The sequence below is a fragment of the Giraffa tippelskirchi genome, chromosome 13, assembly GCF_054371585.1.
Source record: "Giraffa tippelskirchi isolate mGirTip1 chromosome 13, T2T-mGirTip1v1.2.pri, whole genome shotgun sequence".
NCBI lineage: Eukaryota > Metazoa > Chordata > Mammalia > Artiodactyla > Giraffidae > Giraffa > Giraffa tippelskirchi.
Window position 1 is genome coordinate 118329190 of NC_137287.1, and position 22690 is coordinate 118351879.

Sequence of the window (22690 nt, forward strand, 5' to 3'; positions counted from 1 at the left end):
CTGTCCAATGACAGGAGTTAGAAGAGCATCAAAATGCAGTTCCAGTGACACTAGGACAATTCAGACTGACGGTAGCATCTGGCAGGCCAAAGAAGACCAGACCATCATGTACTCTACAATCTGCACATCTTACTATTCTACATGAAAGAGCAAATATATTTTCACCTGGATTTAAAACAAAACAGACACGTACCTTGGGGGATAAGCACCTCCTCTCATGTTGTAGTTATAGGTGGACTGCATCCGAGAGTAAGGATCGACAGGCTTATACATTGGTTTTTTCCCAAGTTTCATGCACAGTGCATTTAGCTCTACAGTAGGGGTTATGCTTTCTGCAACACAGAATCAAAACAAAGAACTTTTTTTCCTGATATGAGAATGACACTCACTAAAATAAAAAAGAATAGCATGCTTTCTACTAATTGGACTCGTGATGCATTTCATGAAAGGCTCCAAGTACTTCACTGCTAGGCATCAGGTCAGGAAATCCAAGAATCTCCTGTGATTTCTAAGTATTAATACACAATCAACAGCACAAAATATACAGTAAGGACTACTGAGGAGCAGCAATGTAACACAAGATGTTAGCAGTGAGAGTCAGTTGTCAGAAATAGGTTCCAATACACATCAAATTTCATGATTAAAAGATCCCACAGGACTATCCAAATCATTTCATTGTTTGGCAATACTCAACCAATATAACTTTGGTCGTACTGACTGACTGACTTACACTTAGAAGGATGTCCAAACACATTATTTCATACGACAATGCATTTATTCAGTACTAACTGGAGGCAAAGCTCTGCGCTAAGCTTGAGAAACACAATTCTTGTCCCAGAGGAGTCCAGAGAACACAAGACACACTTCAAGAACTATGATACAACATTATGTGTGCTGTAAGGAAAGGCGCAGAATCGCCGAGGAGAAGACTGCAAATTCTATCTGGAGAAGTCAGATGAGACCCACAAAATACTTAGATGTTTTCATTCTTAATATTTATAATGGGATTTGATTTGTGGTAATATTTGTTAGAAAAATGAGTTCTCTTTCCATATACAACAGGAACAAGTATATCTTAGGTTATCTCAGAATTATCAACTTTAGAAAATACTCATCATTCATCCTTCTCTTTTTCCCCCTCTAAGTTCATCCAATTCATAAACCTTTAAAGATCATTTAAAAAGAAAACCAACCTGGAAAGATTAGCATCAGTGCACAATCACATTTAAAATCAACAGCTTCATATCAAACACAGAACAACACTAGCAATGGCAAAGTTCAACTGAAATGCACACAGAAATCCACTTGAAAACGCTTCTTTAGGGTATAGGTAGAGGAAAATAAAAATTACCTGATTCTGTACCATAACTGGTTTGACTAATCTAGTGCATAAATCAAACTTATAAGAATATCTTTGAGTCTGCAAAGTCAGAGGGTCACATGAGTAATTAGCCTCTTTTTTTTTCTTTCTTAGCTAACATATGAACTATATTTTTTACACAATTCAAATAGTTGTGTTTTAAGTAAGAGCAGCTCTGACCCATAAAATTTATCTGCAGTAGAGGATAAATGTGAAGCAAAGAACCCACAGAGAAAGCGAAAGAACAAGAAAGGTGTGGCCGAGGTCTTCCCGGATCATTCCTGCACACAAAGGACCCGGGGTGACTTCATATACTTGAGGGGTGACTCTCCTAAAACAGCCACTTCTACCTACAGCTGCCAGGTCGGTGGTTCCCAAGCTTTCACAGGACACTCCTCTTTAACAGTATTCTTCCCAACTGGGTCCCCTGCCTGAAAAGGGTATCTATCTATTAATCTGAATTTAAGAAATAAATATCTAAATTATTTTGTCATTCTTGTTAATGATCAAGAGACATAAAACTGACAATTGGGGTTACGATCAACATGTTATAATCAATATTACCACACAAAGTTGAAGTGATTTTAGCTAAAACCCACACTCTCACAATCTATACAATCCTTATCAAAAGAAAAAAAAAAAATTCCTTGCATTAAGCTTTTCTGAAAGTCTCCGAAATCATTTGGTGACATTCCCCACCTCCCGTGACCACCTCTCCAGGTCATCAGGCATCGAGGGGCTGTAGATTGGGAACCACTGCTTTAGAGTGAGGTTAAGATTCTGAAAAGATAAGCATTTGCCACTGGTAGTGCAGACTCTGTGCTTTCAAAATCAACGAGTTAGTTAAGAAAGAATTCATATACACACTAAACGGATACCTCTAGACACACTTTTGAAAGGAACCTGTCTTGGCCCACGCATAATACCTGGATTTCTTCCTTCGCTACGAAAAGGGCGGACTATAGGTTTAGGAAATTTTGTTCCTTCCAAAGCTTTGGCAGCAGCTGTGTGTTGGGCTTTTTTAATACTAGTTCCTTCAGCTTCCCAGTGCTGATCTCCAAGTGTTAGCTGTACTGTAAATACCTACAAATGAAAATTGTGAGCTCTCAATTCAGGAAACCTGATGTTGACTATAATATGTCACCTGGACCCTGAATATAGTTTATGGTCATGGTTTAAAAGGCCTGGTCATCATCTTTGCAATTTATCCCCTCATCCCCCTTTTCACTGTTTCTAGAAACATGAAAAGTACATACATCATTGACTTGTATTGCATAGCACTCCATGAAAAAACTATCTTTTGAAAGATGGGGTAAGTACAGAAATTAAAAACTGTTCTCTTATATATTAAAATATTAAATGCTGATTATCTGGAAGCCATCGAAATAAAAATTGTCTTCCCATTTCTTCTCATGGAAGAAATTTAGCAAGCTTAATTTAGACACATAACAGTACCTCACACAAACGAAGACAGCATTTGTTGTAACTTGTTCATTGATTCTTGTCTGAAAATACAACCCCATTAGGCCAAAACCTCATGTGAATTTGGTAATGTCCTTCAGGTTTTACAACGCTACCTTTTACTTTCCTAAGACTGTACTATTCAGACACTGGCCCCTCTTTCAGAAGATGAGATTCACTGCAAGCAAAGATCTAACAACATTTCTGAACTCCATTCTAAGGAGGCATTCAAAAGAGCTAATTTTGCCCTTAACAACTGCAGACAATGACAAGCCTCTAATGACAAGCCTCTTTTTTAAGTATAAAGGGAACTTGTGTGCACGCTCTATTCGTAAAGTTAGGTTATGTTAATCCCATCAGAATTGGACAAATAATTCAACCAAAAAACACTAGGACCCATCACAGTGCAGTGATTCTTTAACACTCGTGTGCATCTGAAGAATAACCCAGGAAGCCTGGTAAAATACACATGCCAGGGGTTTTGACTGAAAAGAACAGCATGAGGGGAAGCCTGAGCCTGTGTATTTTTAATAAGCTCCCAAAGTCATTCTGATGCACTTCAATGTTTGAGATTCGCTACTTTGGAGCTTTTATTCATCTGATTTTCTTTATCACTGAATCTATCACTGTATTTCACTTACAAATAATTCACATGAGAAATGGTGATTTGAGTATGTCCGGGTCATTTAAATTTGGTGCCTCAAGGGATGGGGCCAACTTGCCTTTAGAGCTGATTTTTCTTGTAAATCTTAACTTCAGGATTCCCTCAGTGCACAGCTTCCACTAAAGGGCGAAAAATTAAAGAATCCTTCATCCCCCTTGAAATATTAGGGGTCTCCTGTATTTATGCTGCAGTTCATAAAGTTACTCATTTAAGCACCAATAGCATGAACTCAAAACCCTGGCTGGCATGAGAAGTCAAACAGCAGAAGCAGCCTGCAGCGCTGTGCAATCCCTCAGTCATTTTCGTGATCCTTTCATGGAAAGACATCGAAGGGGGAAAGCGCTATAAAACAGAAAAGAGTTAATTTCATGGTCAGTCTTGTCTTTCTCCAGGACTGTCCTGTCGGCGCTGCTGCCAGGCTGCTGCCTTCTGCGTTAGAGGTGTGGTGGTGAGGTTAGATCTCGGTTCAGCCAGAATTAAAGGTACACTAGACCTCTGACTTTTTAAACAGTCTAATCATCTAGGAGGGAATAAATTTTTCTCTTTGAACAACTTGTAGGCAAAAAAAAAAAAAATGCAGCTACAGACTGAACACACAGCCAAATTACCTAAAAGATACTAAAGTTCAAGTGAGAAAGTACATATTTCCAAAAATACCAAAAACAGTTAATAAAGGGAATCCCAAAGTTAAGATCTGCAAAAAAAATCCTGTAGAAGAAACAGAACAGTTACCAAAAAAATTGGCTAATTGCCTTCTATAAGTAAAGAAATATTTCAAATATAATTATGCTTTAGAATAATATTAAAACTACCTTCATGAGAGTGGGAAATTTGTTTTTCTTAAATGTATAATTGCTTAATTGTAATAGCTACCATTTCTCAAGCATTTACTATGTGCCAGACACTGTGCTCCACACTTTGATATATATTCTCACAATAGACCTATTTGGTAGGCATTATCATCTCCATTTTACAGATGAGGAAACGGAGTTTCAAAAAAAGTAGTGACCTGCACAGGGTCGCCAAGTTAGTAAGAAGCTAAGATTCAAACCCAGACCTGTCTGACTCCAAAGGCAACTAACCAAACCGCGCTACCCTATGGGGCCCATTCATGATTGTGGTTGACACTACTTTTAGTCCAAGAAAAAGAGAAACTCGGCATCATTCAAGGTTTGAGGTTTGCACATCAGGAAAACTGAGGCACAAAGAGACAAACAACTCATCTTTATAAAACTGTTCTATCTTACTTCAAGGCTAGAATCAGAAATAGGCCTAATTCCTTATCTCTCATACTATAGCTGCAAAAGATAAAGCCAGATACAAACATTCACGGTACAAGAAGTACATTAGCACAGATATCAAGCAAGCTTAAAAGACTGAACTCCTGAATAACAAATAGTAAAAATTCAAATTAGTCAGTCTTTCATCCTCTAAGATGAGAGTGACAAGGGTACCTGAAATCAGAGATAATTCCATGTACTCACACGGAGAGATTAATTTCTATCTCTCACATTCAAACCCTGTATCTGATTCTGAACAAGAGACAACACTGACTTCCCATTCACCTCCTCTCCCTGCTCAGACCTAAGGTAGCTACGCACGAGCAAACAAACAGAAAGGAGCCAGACGGAGGCTGCAGCCAGGAGGCCCAGAGCCTGGAAAACTCACAGGAAACCACTCGCAGGTGCTTGGGACTTGTCTTCATTCAGAATCCTAAACAACCACACGCTAACCTAAGTTTTAAAAGCCAAATATCCCCCAGAGAAGCATCTCTTTTGTTTGACCCACTCTGCAAGGATGGAAAAAAGAAATGACTCGCCCAAAATCTGTACTTCTGCATCTCTTTAAAACAACCTCAGCAGTTTCAAATATGTGTTTTGAATCACTGCACCACTTGCAACTGTATCAAAAGAAAGAAAACATTCCTAGTGGGTTATAAATGCACAAGCAGTATGGACAATATTTACCTTACAGTGAGCTGGACCTTGCTCACGCAAAAGCTTATACTCAGGCTGAATCTTGTTGAAACGGGCTAACTCATTCACAAGACACATTGGGGTTTTCTCTTTAGGGTGTGCCATGTTAGAAGGAACTGAAAAATAATGTAAGAGCATTGAAGTCAACCAGCAGTGTTTGAGACTGCGGCTCTCCAGAGATATGAAGAGAGGGAAAACAAACGCAAAGTCTAATGATTTAGAGCAACAGTGATGCAAAACTGCAAACCACATCAAGGGCACATATCTGAAGACACAGCTGGGATCTTTTCTGAACCAGTTGAAGTCAGGTAACCTAGGAGGAGGTGTGTCTTCAAAAGAGAGAGAACAGAAGTCAGAGGAATAACTAAACCATGGCAAGCACGCAAGATTTGAAATCAGATGAAGGACTGCTATTATAACCAAGGGAATAACAAGGAGGTCTTTTGAGCAGAGACACATACACACACTGGTTACTGCAACAGTTGTCAGCTGTACCCTGTTTGTTATTTCACAAAACGCAATATGCCAATACCATTTCTCAAACAACAACTGTCTTTTTCCAAATAGCGAACTTCTCATTCCTGGGGCATCTCCTCATCTTATCTCCAGAGGCTGCCATCCTCAGACTTTACCTATCTTTAATAATTATGTAAGTAAAATAAAATGGTCTTGGAGGGCGGGAGTTTTATAAAATCAACAAAATGTGGATATAAGAACACATTAGAAGAAAAAGCAATTAAATCCCAGAGGACTGAACTAGTCTGTGCCATTTCCTATTAAGATGGTATTCAAATGGCAAACACGGGGCACACTGAACCTCTAGGGGACTACGACAAGCCAAGAACGCCATCTGGTGAGCTGGACCAAGGAAGTCTAGAGGTAGCAGCATGATAGATTCTGTGCAGCTGAGAGTGGGACAAGCTAAAACTCTAAGAAGAGAGATACAAAGTAAAGGAAACGAGAGGATGGAGGAGGAAATGCAAGAGAAATGTCAGGCACTAAGGGCTGCCAAGAGTTTATTACAAGGTGACTCCAGTATAGAGACACCCCCTTTAATAGGCTTTGCAACTTGGGAGGAGGAGAGGGGAGGTTTGGGGAGCAGAATATTGTTTTTAAGGGTTATTTCCCCAGGGGTTGCAAGTCTTTTCTGATCCATGGATATTTTTATTTCATTTTTGTTTTCCTAATATTCAAATTTGAGGGCTTCCTTTTTAAACATCTCTGCTGCTTTGTTCTATTTCTCATTGGCCCTCTCTGTGATTTCTCAACTACCTCTGGATGGCAACTTAAACTTACTTAGTCAAAATAAAAATTAGCAAATGCCAACACATTCTTTTGCGTCCCAAAATCTGGCTGTCCCCTTGCTTGGGATAAATCTTACAGACCTCCAAAAAGGGCACTTACACCTACAAATCAGTTCTGGGAAATCATTTTAACAGCAGAATTTTCCCATATAACAATGGATATCCAAAGTGGTATTTATTGCTCAATTTTTTTCTGCCAGCTACCAGTTTATAACAGAGTAGGCCTTATAGTTTGGTTTTGAATTTTCTTCCTTACACTTTGAAATGGTCTGTAAAAGGCTTCCATTGAGCCAGTATATCGTCAAGTGTGTTTTATATGTGGTATAAAGAAGTGTGGGCGGTATACTTTCTCCTGCTTCTTCAAGGTAAATGTGCAAGAGCTCCCTGTATCTGCAATCTACTTATCAGGTCAGAAAACAGGCTAAGAAAACATTTGAAACAGAAGACACTTGGATCATACGCTTACCTGCAGCTGCACTGGTGGATGTAATAGATGCAGAGGGTAAAGCAGAGTTTTGAATAGGTCTACCTGCATTTTCAGAGGGCAGAGAGCTAGCAGTAGAAGGAATACTCATCAAAGGCTGTGAGAGAAGAGACTGGTTCCTGTTCAGTATTTGGCTCCCTGAGAGGGCAGCAGATGGGTTCTGAACTTGCACTTGAACTTGAGACATGGTCACTTTCAACAAAAGTGAACAACTGCAGGTAAACAGCTTTCAGTGCAGGTTAATTCAGTGCTATGAAGTCTAAAGTTCTACCTGAAAGTTGTAAGGGAAAGAAAATAAAAAGATAAATTATAGAAGAGATATGTAATTGCCAATATTCAGTCAAAAACTGGTGTCACCTACTCAAGTATGAAAACAGCCCGTTTTGTCTGTAACTGTGATGTACAGTAAGATTCACTAGCTTTGTGAATTTCTCATAGTTTTTTTTTTCCCCAGTGTTTTAAAATGACTTACAATACCCACATACCCTGCATGTTCATTTTACAAAGAGAATCAGCAGGGTATAATAATACTTATTGTTGAATATTAAGAATTATAAACTATAGCCTACATTAAAATATCAAATTAAAAACATGAAGAGTTTTTCCACTGAATATGGGATATGGTAAAGGTTTCTGGGCTCAAAATGATAAGAAACTGAAAGTAAACTGGGTTTGTAACACCATTATTGGTGAATGTAAACATTGCTTCCATTTGTAGGCCATGTGCTCAGACTGGCACACTTGGAGCTCTCCTTTAGGCTGACTGAAGAAAGAGAAGACTTCCTCACTTTTGCCATTTCTTTTTCCTTATGATGATAAAAGACCTCTTTGTCCTCCTGTGAGGTTTGTTTGCGATAGTCTCATTTATTTACAGATTCCAAACAAGAACTGTTGCACCCACAACCATGCTCATGGATCCTCAGAATAGCAAAGAGCATTCTATAGTATGTTTATTATTAAAAGCAAAAGTGGAGAAGATGCAGAAGAGAGGAACAGATCTCAGGCTGACAATTTTCCTAGTGTGGCTTGTGGGGGGAGCAGAGAAGATTGTTTACTGTATCTTGTAAGTTCCAAAGGCATTAATTCTAAATACATTTAAATTTCTTCACAAGTCAAAAATAAGGACAGTTCTTCTCATTTTCATGGCCATCATTCAAAAAGCTGAAAATGTTTAAGCAAATCAAAAGTACTCAAAAATAACCATTAAGCAACAAAGAACAGAAAAAGCCAAGCAGGGCAGAAACCAGCAAACCAACAAATTAGAAGTTCTACTATAAAGTAATTTTTGTTAGTTTTTCTTTTTAAGTCTCAAAATGATTTTTAATGAAAGCCAAACCTCTACAAACAGATGAATGACCAAGGCAGATAAGTTACTTGAAGTCTTGGAATACCCTTCCTTGTGGAGAGCCAAGTGAAAAAGCGAGGTCGCTCAGTCATGTCCGACTCTTTTTATGACCCTATGGACCGTAGCCTGCCAGGCTCCTGTGCATGGGATTTTCCAGGCAAGAATACTGGAGCAGGTTGCCATTTCCTTCTCCAGGAGATCTTCCTGACCCAGGGATCGAATCCTGGTCTCCTGCACTGCAGGCAGACTCTTTACCATCTAAGCCACCAGGGAAGCCCTTTGCAGAGAGCAAAAAGGACTACAAAACTCAAAATAAGGCAAAAATCAGAAACAAAAGCACCTTGGCTAAACTATGACTTTGGTTAATAACAGGTATAAATACTACCTTACACAACAAAATTCTCCAACATTACAGTTGTTCCCTGTTTACTTTTGAAATCAAAACAAAATAACAAAGGAGATGTACTGAAGATCTCGGTAGTGGTCTTAGTAGACAAGTTGCCAGTGTCAAGCAACAAGTCCAGAACCTTTTAGAAGGCAGCTATGACCTTCCTTCATTGTTCAATCAGCTGCCAAAATATAAATATTTCTCTCTCAATCTTCCCCTCCTGCTGTTACTCATTCTCTCCCTGTCTCTCAGCTCTGTCCTGAGGGCATTTTTCTACCCTCCTCCGCAAAAAAAAAAAAACCCTGAAAGCTGCACTCACAACTTCACAACACCAACCACAGATCACAGGTCCAAACATAAGCCAAAAGCACAGTGTTTGTTCCAGAGTCTACCTGCATCCCAGAAGGAGCAACCCAACTCTGCCCTGGGTGGCTCTTGAAAGTCTGAGACTGAATGAACTACATTTAGAAAGGGTCGGGCCCAAAGGGATCTTTTTTGGCTAGTGTTCTCTACAGCAGGCCCACTGCCAGCATTTCCAGTGACAGACATAATTCATAGGTTTGCTAGAAGTTGAGAAATGGAACAAACAGGATATTAATTAAGACTGCCCCCAAAATGCTAACCTCAGGTACACCTGGAGGAGTTATATCTTTCAAACAACTGGCTGAAATAAGTAGTTCAAACTGCAGATAGAAAATATTTTAAACCCTAATAAGGCTCTATATTTTATAATTTTTTCGTTTGCAATATGACCAATAAAAATTCAGCACAGTACTCATTTTAATTCATTTACTAATTTAACTTTTCTATCTGTCTTTAAGCCTGAAAAGAGAATCTAAAGAAGTAATTCTAAAGAGGCAATTTTGCTCCCTAAGGACATCTGACAATATCTGTAGACATCACTTGGCTGTCACATCTGGGAAATGGGAGAACCTACTGGTATCCAGTGGGTAGAGGAGCAAGGGTGCTATTTCTAGCACATATATATGCGTTCACAGAATAAAATCTTACTAATGTATGAAGGAGCTTATTTTCTCAGAGAGGAAAAGAAAACCCCCTTTTCATCTCAAAAGGCTCTGAAATACTGAGGCTAATATTTTACCCAAACAGATGCTCTTCCTCTAAGAGAAGTCAGGCAGCTACAGATAAAGCTTTTCACTACTGCCATCCATATAGTTCATAGAAGCATTCAGGGGAATCACAAGAATTTCAGAGATATTATTTCTGCATAAGTTAAGACCCTTTCGCTCAACACATCATCCTGAGATTAAATCCTTACATGAAAACTTACATTTTCCTTTACACTTGTCTATACGCATTATTTTCCATCAGATAAATTAGGGACTTAAAAGATTTAAATGCTTTATTAGAGTCTTCTTACAAAAGAACAGTATTTCACACACAGGAAAATTAGGTTGAAAAGTGTAAAACACAAAGACTCCAGTTTCCCCGAGGCTGGAAACGCTCTGACTGTGAAGCCTGTGCCGCGCTGCTTCCCTGCCTCCTGCCTCCAGCACAGATGAGAACCGTTCAGTTCCCGGTTGTTTCCCCTAATTGAGGAGCTTGAGATACCAACTCAAGAAACCATTTTCATCCTATTCTCAAATCCTAAATTTATGGAATGCAAATAAAGGACTACAACATTGTGAGTGGTGAGATGACAAGAGTTATGGGTACCTCTTCTAAAGATTCCTAATTCCAATTCCCCCCAGATCTTAACTTGGGCCTGGCGACATAAAAATCTCATAAAAAACAGTCCCACCTGGCAATTTCCATTTTACAAGTGTCAAGTACTTTTTAATGGGTTGCAGGAAGGGGAATATGGACACATGAACTCTATAAAAGCATTCTGAAAAATTGTACATGATGTGCTAAAAAGTGATCAGGCACAAAATGCACATTCCTAACTCAGCAATGAATCTACCAAAACTGGGCCATACTGAGTGCACAGCCTGAGTGACTTAATACACAAAAAGGCAGATCCTTCTAGAAACAGTTTACAGAACCACCTACAGTACTGCTTAGTACTAACCACTTTCAACTAACAGACTGCTAAATTGCTGCAGTATGAAACACCTACATCATCAATTATGGGAAAACATCACTTCTATTACTAATATCCATTTTTTAACAGGATTAACACGTAACATAATAAAGTGTCCATATTTTTGTGCAATCAACACATCATTCCCCTTGGTAATAAGTGATGTTTCCAAACAAGATGTGTTTTTCAAAAAAAGGAAGGAAGGAAAGAAAAAGAAAAGAAAAAAGTCATCCCAATTCTGGATAAGCTTTTGAGAGCCAAAACACCGCACTAAATGTTTCCCCTTCTTGCCTTTATTATTAGGTTGGTGCAAAAGTAACTGCGATTTTGCACTGTTGAACTCTGCCAATTGATACTGGAAATACATCCTTAAATGTGGTTATGTTGTATTAATATATCATTTTAATGCACATTTCTCACTTTATTTTTTTTTTTTACTAATGACATTACTTGCTATTTATTTTATATTTACTTTAGACTACGGAAATGATATCAGACAAACAGCAAATTCCAGCAAGTTTTTAATTCAAGTTCAAAATGAGTTGTAAAGCAGTGGAGACAACTCACAACATCAACAACGCATTTGGCCCAGGAACTGCTAATGAACGTACAATGTAGTGATGGTTCAAGAAGTTTTGCAAAGGAGATGAGAGTCTTGAAGATGAGTGTAGTGGACAGCCATCAGAAGTTGACAACGACCAACTGAGAGAAATCATCAAAGCTGACCCTCTTATAACTACACAAGAGGTTGCAAAGAACTCAACGTCTACCATCTACAGCCGTTCAGCCTTTGAAGCAAATTGGAAGGGCGAAAAACTCAGTAAGTGGGTGCCTCGTGAGCTGACCAGAAATCAAAAAAAAAAATATCCTTCTGAAGTGTCATCTTCTCTTGCTCTACGCCAACAACAACAAACCATCTCTCGATCAGATTGTGACGTGCGACGGAAAGTGGATTTTATATGACAACTGGCGACGACCAGCTCAGTGGCCGGACTGAGAAAAAGCTCCAAAGCACTTCCCAAAGTCCATGTTGCACCAGAGAAACGTCATGGTCACTGTTTGGTGGTCTGCTCCCTGTCTGATCCACTACAGCTTTCTGAATCATTACATCTGAGAAGTATGCTCAGCAAATTGATGAGATGCACCAAAATCTGCAATGCCAGGAGCTGGTATTGGTCAACAGAAAGGGCCCAATTCTTTGCCACAACGTCCAATCGCATGTCGCACAAACCAACACTTCAAAAGTTGAACGAAATGGGCTACAAAGTTTTGCCTCTTCCGTCATATTCACCTGACCTCTCACCAAACGACTACCACTTCTTCCATCATCTCGACAACTGTTTGCAGGGAAAAACGCTTCCACAACCAGGAGGCAGAAAATGGTTTCCAAGAGTTTGTCAAATCCTGAAGCACGGATTTTTATGCTACAGGAATAAACTAACTTATTTCTCATTGACAAAAGTATGTTGGTTGTAATGATCCCTACTTTGAGTAATAAAGATGTGTTTGAGCCTAGTTATAATGATTTAAAATTCATGGTCCAAAACCACAATTACTTCTGTACCAACCTAATATGTCTTACATAGTACGGGTACACAGATATGAAGGATCTGTGCTTCACCATGACAGAACTTTAGCAGTACCAACAGCAATTTTAGGATACATTTATTCACTATTCAACAGAATCTATTAAGCCTCTACTACATGTGAACTCTTTTATGGCAGACTGTACATTCTCAAGTGCTAGAAACTACTTGTTAAACTTTTCCTCAAAGACACAAGAAGAGCTCTTTAAGCAACCAACTGTACATCTATTAATCTGTTCTCTACAGCTACTGAGAGGCTTCACTCTCAGAGAAACTTTGTCAACACCAAAAAGTTAAGGAACAAACCACTTTTCCTATAAAAGTCTTGCTGCTGCTGCTGCTAAGTCGCTTCAGTCATGTCCGACTCTGTGCGACCCCACAGACAGCAGCCCACCAGGCTCCTCCATCCCTGGGATTCTCCAGGCAAGGATACTGGAGTGGGTCGCCATTTCCTTCTCCAACGCATGCATGCATACTAAGTCGCTTCAGTTGTGTCCAACTCTATGCGACCCTATGGACAGCAGCCCACCAGGCTCCTCTGTCCACAGGATTCTCCAGGCAAGAATACTGGAATGGGTTGCCATTTCCTTCTCCAATAAAAGTCTTGAAATATACCTAAAATATCCATATCATTCCCTTACATCCAACAGGTTACTTCCAAGGTCCTTCTGCAGACACCGTTCTAGCTGCAATGAGGTTATCCAGTTTTCTGCAACTTCACTCACTCCCCCAACCACCACATCACCCCACCTTCACCTCCCCCCACCAGCACCCTCCACCCCCTGGCCGCTGAAAGCAGCAGTTCACTGACTCCGAAGGTCATCCAAACACCCGCAGGCACAGCACCAGAAGCACAGAGACACGGCAGTCCTCATCATCCTACATAACCATTTCCAAAAAGACAATGTCAAAGCCAAGCAAATAACGGTCAACAGCAGGCCCACATATCAAATCACATAATAATAAAAGGTTCTTCAAAAGAAATATGACTGAACTACTTAAGAGGAAAAAAAAAGAGACCACAGTGTACTTGGTGCCCAGGAGAAAGACACAGGACAAACAGCCATGCTGAGGAACAATCACTTGCAAGACAATAAAGTGAGCCAAAAATAATGCCTGGAAACAACCCAGACTAGTCAAGACCTTTGCATCCAATACAAGTGCCTGACTGCAGCCCCCTCACACAGCTGGCCCAATGCCACGTGGGCAATGGACAACTTTCTTTCCACACAAATGTAACCATTGGGTAGTCCATTTAAAGAAATACTTCCCAAAAGAGAATTCATTATTAATTGTTCATCATAGAAAAGCTATCACACCATACCATACCCTAAAGTGAAAAAAAAAAAAGATTTCCTTCTGCAGCCTAGCAAGTTGCAAATCTTTCTTTTCTAGGCTTGAAAGCTTATCAAGATCCCCCCCTCTCCCTTCTTCTAGGAGAACTCTTAAAAATAACACAAACACATTATTTTTGTAAATACAGAAGTGGGTTTGGGAGGTTGGTATTTCTTTTGGCCATGCAGCACAATTTGTGGGATCTTATATAGTTCACCGACCAGCAACTGAACTGGACCCTCAGTAGTGAAAGCGAGTAATTCTAACCACTGGACCACCAGGGCACTCCCAAAATGGAAATGTTTTTAAATCAAAATGAATATCCATCTGTGATTTGCTGGAGATTTTTAAGAGTAGTACTGTGCACTGTATCTTGAATAAGAAGGGGCTTGGTTCAACTCCGTTAATTGGCTGTTCCTTTCAGAGAAATTGTAGACTGTAGCCCTGTGCCATCTACCTAGAAACACAACAGCATTTACCATCATCTTCAGGCAAAACGGACCAGTGCCAAGACTTAGTTTCTAAGAAACCAGCCTTGCTGCTACGTGTGTGTGCTCAGTTGTGTCCAACTCTTTGTAACTTCATAGGCTGCAGCCCACCAGGCTTCTCTGACCATGTAATTTCCCAGGCAAGAATACTGAAGTGGGTTGCCATTTCCTTCTCCAGGGGACCTTCTCGACCCAGGGATTGAACCCGCGTCTCCTGCATTGGTAAGCGGATTCTTTACCACTGAGCCACTTTAGCCACTGAGCCACTAAGCCCTTTGCCACTAAGTAGCAACCAACAATGTTAAATCAGATCAAACCTTTCAGTTGTATCTTTCAGTTCTACTTCTAACTCAGACAGCAATTATATGTCCAACTCCTGGCAATCCATTGCTTGCTTCCTCAGTTTGCCCAAAGCACCACATACAGGCTCTGACAAAGCCTCAGTTGCAGTGATCTGAAAGCTACAACCCTGAAGGAATCCTGAGGCACCCTGGCAGTTGCGCAGTTCTTTGAAAAGGAAAGCACTTTACAAATTCAGTGTGATGAGTGCATCTATATCCTTTTCCCGGACTTTGTATAACTTCTCTTAGTTTCTTTTGCATCAATTTCCTCATTCCCAAGGAAAGCAAGAGTTCACTTGTCTACTAATCACCACCTCAGAGAGAGGGTGTGACGATGGGCTTGCAGCTCTTAGAGGGAGAGTGCTACAGAGCACCAAGCAGCATCAGTGCTTGCAGCGTGTTCTGCAGTGTCCTGATCAAGGACCGTAAAATCCTGAACACGCTAACTGTAAACCTTTTTTGGTTGAGATGATCAAAAGCAGCCAGTGAGAAATGCAACTTGTTTTCATTCATAATAGAAAACGATGTTGAATTATTCCCACTAGCCTGAAAATCAAGTTTAGCAAAAATCAAAGGCAAACCTCTAAATAAATCTCTAAATCAAAGGCAAACTAAATAAAGTTTCTATAACCAAGATGCTATGTTTAATGCCACTTCAGTGGTCAATTTTCATGTCTGTACATCTAAAGTACATGGTAAGGCTGGCTAGAAGGTTTTACATTATTTCAACAATTTTCCCTGTATTTACTTTCGAATTAAATCCCAAGAGTAAAAAGAAATCAAACTGCATAAAGTTTCTCCTGTTTCTCTATATTATAGTCAGAAGTAAAAGCCATTTGCCACACAAATCACTGAAGAATTCAAAAACATTAGAGATTATGAAATTATAGAGCCAAATTATGCATACCTTAAAAACAAGTGCTTCAGCAACAATGTCGTTTTGGTTCAGTTCTGAGAGGTTACGTGGTTAGGAAACTCCTGGAAAATAAGAAAGCGTGGTACTTTACTAGAGTTGATCTTTTTCTTAAAGATATATATTGCTCAAGTTTGGGGGAGACTAAAAATTTATAAGTAGGGAAGTTTCTGAAAGCATGATGTCAAGGCTTGCAGCAGCACCCTGGAGCGTCTAACAGAAGACATAACTGCCTGGGAACTAAACGGGTACAAAGCACTCTGCAGAGACACAAACGTAAGAGACAATAGAAATTTCCTTTTTAAGTCTTCATTACTTCCTGCTAAGAGAACTATGAATACCTCGGAAATTAATTTTTTAAAAGGAACTCAAGGGAACTCCCTGGCGGCCCAGCAGCTGGGGCTCCACTGTTTCAGTGCCTAGGGCACAGATTCGATCAATTGCTCACTGGGGGACTAAGATCCTGCAAGCTGCATGGTGTGGCCGAAAAAGAAAAAAAGGACACGGACATAAAATACTTTCCAACCACAAGTCTGATTTTTAAATCTGCAGCTCCCCTCTTTTAACTACTGGTTAAATATTTTAGGACATAAATGTCCTTGCCATACGCTTGAGGCAAATGCAATTACATGGGAAAATTTACAAAAAGGCACTCTGTACATAAGTACTCTTATATTAAACTGCAAAATATGAAAAAACACATTACCTCTAGTAAATTTAAAATCATAATCATTCTTTAGAACTGGATTTCAGGTAACATAAGAGTTTAACTCTCAAACTCCCAAGTCTCATTTACCTAGCAGCTCCTCCTCTTTAAATGGTCAATAGTCAGTAACAAATAGAATTCCTTACCTTGAGATGCTTTTTGCATTCTTGCAACCTAAAATAATTTTAATGTTGCTCATTTCAATTTCACACTGCTACTGTGATTAATAAGCAATAAAAAGTAGCTTTGCTGTCCAACTAATTTCAGAAATAAAATCATGAGTTCTAATTGTTCTACAGTATTTTAACAACCCAAGTTCTTTCTATAAATAGTATACTACACTAACAATTTTCCAATCTAGAACCCCACTGTTACAGAATCTTGCCCATTCAAAGACTAGCATGACTGGAAACTGGAAAGGCCCGTGCACAGCCCAAACAGATGTCTAAGACCACCTAACAGGGCCCATGCCTTTGGTCAGTGGGGGCTTTCCTCAATTCAAGCCCATCTAAATCGAAGCTGAATGCTTTTGGTAGGTTTGGTTTTCCAGCCCAAACCTGAAGTTAAAAAACTAAAACGGGGGGGGGAAAAAACAACAAACAAAAAAAAACTAAAACGGGGGATTTTCCTGGTAGTCCAGTCAGTGGCTGGGACTCCGTGCTCCCAATCCAGAAGCCCTGGGTTTGATCCCTGGTTGGAAAACTAGATCCCACATGCCTCCACTAAGAATTCACACATTTCAATGAAAGGTCCTGCATGCTCCAACTAAGAAGTAGCACAGCCAAATAAATTAATTTTTTACAAATTTAAATGGAATAAAGCAGCTGCTATTAACAGATTCAGACAACAGTGAGAAACAACTGCCAGCAACTTAACAGCAAGGAAAATGGGGGTGAGGGGGAGGGCAGTCTACAACCACTTGGATTTCAAATGTCTCAACATGCGTAAGTGATAGCTGAGGTTCACATACACATTCACATTTCCATGAGCCAACTTTTTCTTTAAATCCCCAACCATTTCCAAAGCCATCATGGTTATTACCAGTGTATGTTTATAGCACTCACTCCAAGAAGCAGCAGAGACTACAGGTTAAGCCCAACTCCCTTTCTTTCCCACTCAAGAAACACACTAGAATGCAAGAGAGTGAATTAAATTCACTGTTGTATTCACTCAACAAGTAATTACTGAACACCTACTACATTGCAGGCACTATTCTGGGCACTAGGGAGAGAGGAGTACACAAATAAGATGCAGTTCCTGTCCTCACGGAATCCACATTTGCACAGGAACAACCTTGAACCCAACACAAATTTAAATAATTTACAGTAGCATTTTAATTAGTAGTAACATCATTTGTAATACACATTACCTCATCACTAAAGAAGACACAACAAAACATAAAAGGCACCTTGGCTGCAAGACACTGATGTAAGATAAGGGCAAACTAGCTATTACACGGCAGTTAGGGGGAGGCACAGAAAACTTTTTCAACAGCTTGATTACAGCTCAGAATTTTATTTGGTAAACAAAGGCTAGTGCACCTTCAAGGCGTTGAGGGCAGGCGGACCCAGAAGGAGTGGCCAAGAAAGCTCTTGACTGGGGATCTGAGTCTGGGTCCCAACTCTGGTGCTCAGCTGAATCACCCTAAGCAACTTACTCTGTAGGCTCAACCTTTTAATATGTTAAACAGGGTTACTGCCACCAATTCCATATGATTAATAAACCATAATCATATTATTCCTGGGTGGATTAACTGGTAATGTAGGTGAAATGCTTGTAAACAATGACATATCACACCAAAGTCAGCTGTTTAACATCACTTTCTTAGGGTACACAGTAACCAACATTGTAATACTAATAAATTATGTTTAAGATACATAATTTGAGAAAGAAAAAAAATACACAGGACTTTCCTGGGGGTCCAGGGGGTAAGAGTCCACACTTCCACTGCAGGGGGCGTGGATTTAATCCCTGGTTGGGAAACTAAGCTCTCACATGCCTTGTAACAGGGCAAAAAAAGATTGTCACAAACTTAAAAACAACCTTATTTCCTCCAAAAAAATTGTTTTACTTTATTCTTTTTTATTTGGTATTTAATAAATTCTGAGTTAACAGGGAAAAACAGTTCCCTGAAGCAATCATCCTCTAACTTCCAGACTCTGAAGGTTCATTCTACTACAAACCAAAAGGAAACTGATTTACCTGACCAAATTTGACTGTCATCTGGGTCAAGTGTCATGGAGCATCAATGAGCAGGTTAAACTTTGCAACAAAGAACATAAGCCTCCAAGAATAATCAGACTTATCATCACATATAAATTCTCTACTGACAGGAAAGGACCGCCTAGCATTTTGTACCAAATCACAATGGCAATGGCAGACTGTGGCCCTATTTGTATAAGGATGGAATCTGCAAGGGTAGAAAGTTCATGCCTCAGTTAATTTTAACCTATAGAAAGCATGGACTTCAAAAAGAAAAAATGTGTGAGAATTAGACAAGATCTAGGTAAGCTCCTGCCTGAGAGGAGCTAGTACAGTAACCACTCAAGAAGCATTATCTGCTCACTCCCTTCCCAGAAAAGACCTATTTCCAACACCTTTTCCTGATTAATGAGACACATTTACAACACCTTGGTTGAGATTAAACACAGAATGGAAACTCAAACACCATCTCACTAAAACCCCAAAACCAAAGGCACACTTAGCTTCACTGATCTAGCCTTTTAAGACTAGCCGTAAGGGACAGTGACTGCAGAGCTGGAGAACCAAAAAGGCTTCTCCTTCAGGGGATCATCAATTCAAAGAAAGTAAAAAAGAAACTGTTTAAGAGGCAGTCCAATACCAAACAGAAAGTTACAATAAACATTCTGAGTACAGTCAGCCAGGAAATGAATGTTAGAAATGGCTGGGAACCAAAGAGGGCAACAGCCCTATAAAGTTAGAGGCTTAGTTAACTCATTTCCAATAAAGCAGAATAACGTGATTCTAAAGAAACTAGTTTTCTTAGCAACAATCTTGTCTACAATTAATCAATCATTTATAATAAACTTCATGAAGGGGGATTACAGCAATAATTTAGGGAAAAGCACCCTTCAACACAAAGGCTAATGAAACCTCCTCCTCCCCATTACTTCTAATTCTAAGCCCTACCCTCAACCTTTGAATCAGCCTAACAGTTTAAGTTGACTGGAGCAATCTATCACAACAAATAAAAGGTAACTGTAAATCCAAGCTACTTCAAGGAAATGACACAGCATTCATTTAAAAGACTGAGTATTACTGAGCCAGACTTTTTCCCAAATTGGTATAAAGCCTTAGTGAACAAAATTCATCCTAACTGCCGTGGGTGAGAGAACTGGGAAGAAAGCACCGTGGACACGCAGAATAAATTATCCTAAACAAAAAGCACCTGAGAATAATGAGAGACGGTGTAGCTCAGTAGAAAGAGCTCAGGACCCGCTCCAGTAACTGGGCCTCCCGGACAGACCTCAGCACCTTAGCTATTATGACCCTTCACTGCAAAGACAGCTCAGGAGGATCAGAAATACAACATAAAGCATCCACTTCAACCTCTAGCACAAAGGAAGAGCTCAATGAACAGCAGCTTTTATATTATTAAATAAATTCAATCTGACCTTTCAGATTCCTTTGCTGCATCAAGTAACTCTCACCCTGTAATCCTAACCTGGCACATGGTAAGAGCTCAATAAATAGTAGCAAATATTATTATCCAGCAAATTCACTGATCCTGTCCTCAGTCATAAAACATCTATAAATATAAACTTACAGTTACATACCACTTGTAAAAAAAAAATTTTTTTTTAATGGAAGTAAAGACATGGTGATTAAAATCAACCCACACTCACTGGGTAACCAACTGTACCGATACCTCAGGTAGACAATCTGATGAGCAACCATTTTCATTTTGGGAAAAGACCCCAGGGCACTTAAATAGGTTTTCTTAGACTTTGTAGTTGAGTAGACATTTCAAAAGGCCTCTAAGATAATTATGACCTCTATTATATGATAAAACAATTTTCTGTTTTGCTTTCATTACTGTTAAAAACTCACAAAGTCATCACACTTTTCCAAATTAGATTCCAGTTTAAACAGAAGCAGATGGGCTACAGATTCGATATTGAGAAGATCAATTTTTAATTGAAAGCAAATATATCCTTGGATAGATTTTCCTACTTTTGTTTTCAGTAAATATACTTTGAGGGAGTCCCCTGAATATACTCCTTTAACAATTGAACATGTGTTATTTCAGAAAATATAATTAAGTCTGAAGAGAGTTTGCTTCTACCTCCATTTATCTGGTGACACAAATCACTTTACATTAGCCTTATTCACTACTATGGAAATGTACATATTTTAAAAAATAAACAAGCTATTGGCAGTAATTTCCTCATTCTACCATTTTATTAAAATAAATAATTCTCTTTGATAGTTCAGAGCATTTTTTAGTTCAGAGCATGAAGCTGTCAGCAAAATATATCCAAGCCATCCATCTGGCAGCATTTGTTAAGATCAACATAGCTGCATATTTATAATCTTATTATCTCCTTATGTGAGAAGAAAGGATCTGATCAACATTATTCAAACTTTACAATACTTGAAACATGGATAAGCACATCTTCATGCAAAAAGTCCTTAAAACAATTCCCTTTAGAAAGCAAAGTTCTGGGACTTCCCTGGTGGTCCAAAGGTTAAGATTCTGGGCTTCTACTGCAGGGGGCACAGGTTCGATCCCTGGTCAGGGACGTTCCACATGCTGCACAGTGCAGCCAAAAAAATTAAGCAAAGAGTTCTGTAATCAAAATAAAATTTGGAAACAAAAGTCAACAAAGCTCTTGGCTTTCAGGATCAAGGAATACCTTGTAAAATTGTCTCAATTTAAGATTAACTCTGGTAGACAATCATGCTGTGTGCTGATGTTATAATTTACTTGGAAATGTACTGAAAATAAAGCAGATTAATGAATTAAAAGAGATAAGACAGAAATGACACGTGATAAAGCAAATATAGTAAAATAATGGCAGAAAGTAGGTGGTAAATACAGAGGTGTACACTGAAATTCTTCAAACTCTGTTATAGTGTGAAAAATTTCATAACAAAATGTTAGGGAAAAATAACCATAGCAACTAAAATGTCTTCTCATGGTTCAATGTATAAATTATATTTTTTGGAACAGCATAAATAAAACCTGGTCAAAACCAAGCGTTTAAGGAAAAGCCCATGCAGAAAATTACACCAGAAGCATTTTGACCACAAAGGTCTCTGTCACAAGAAGTTAATCTGAAACAATCTGTTATAGATCTAATGTGAAATAAAAATATGCTATAAAATCCTCTAAACTTTTTTTTAGGTGAATCTGCACCAGTATAACTTAACAACAGTAGCTGGTGAACTTTTCTGATTGAAAAAGTAATTTTACACAACAATTCAATGAACACACGTATATAACACATATACATATATAAGTGAAACAAAAGCTCTCTAAATAATTTCGAAGGCCCCCAAATCCTATTCTGACAGAAATAAAGCAACTCCAAAAGCTCTCATTTGAGGGAGAGAAATTTATGTTTCCCCAAATTGAGCAATTCTTTGTTACTAAGCAGGACATCAAATATGATCCAGTTTGGAGATTCATAAACTAGGCTTCTAGTATTAATATATGACATCCTACAGAACGATACCCTTTTCATGAAAGTTTCATCTTTCTGCTGGTGAATTTCACTCTTTCTCACTCCATCCAGTCAAAGCACATCAGAGAAAATTGCCCCACAAGCTGAGACCCACCCTAGGCCTCCTCCCACCGTCGCCTTACTGGAGAGAAACTCCGTATAAAGCAGCACGGTATAGTCCATGTTTAATAGTTATATCCAGAATGCTAATGGTTTAGACTTCAGAATCGGAGGGGGGGAAGCTCCACGAGTTATGCTCATTACTAAACTTAAGATAATCTGTATATAAAATAGGCTTTCTGGCCGAATCTTAAAAGCGAGCACTTTAGTCTGAACAAACGGTAACAATTACAAATATTTAAAAGTTTTACTTAACGCCTACTGGGAAGCACTAAGCATTTAAAAAAAATAAACTATATTTTATGTCCTTTCTTAGATATCAAAATGGTTGGGTTTCCCCCCTCCCTAATTTTAAGAGGCAGGCATATTCCTGCTCATCTCCTAGGTTGTAGTAACTAACAAGTAAATGAACTAATTAAGCTCAAAAGCAAATTTGAACAATTGAAATAACGATGTGACAGGTCTACAAGTTGAAAACTGTTCATAAC

General features: G+C 39.0%; 1 protein-coding gene across 46 annotated transcripts in view; it reads right to left on the reverse strand.

Moving 5' to 3' along the window:
* STAU1 (staufen double-stranded RNA binding protein 1) overlaps positions 1-22690 on the reverse strand; it is a 56105-nt gene that overhangs the window by 30311 nt on the left and 3104 nt on the right. For 9 of the 46 annotated variants that reach the window (XR_014073105.1, XR_014073103.1, XM_081556878.1 and 6 more), the window contains 5 exons: positions 15684-15754; positions 7232-7520; positions 5453-5577; positions 2287-2443; positions 194-332 (listed from right to left, as the gene is read on the reverse strand). Coding sequence is in view for 44 of the 46 variants with exons in the window: in XM_081556878.1 (XP_081413004.1) it covers positions 194-332; positions 2287-2443; positions 5453-5577; positions 7232-7436 (626 nt within the window). In the remaining 2 variants the exon portion in view is untranslated. Of the gene's footprint in view, positions 1-193; positions 333-2286; positions 2444-3543; positions 3605-5452; positions 5578-7231; positions 7521-15683; positions 15783-21085; positions 21206-22690 lie in introns of those variants that run through there. The other 37 variants (XM_081556874.1, XM_081556869.1, XM_081556867.1 and 34 more) reach the window with 9 other exon arrangements.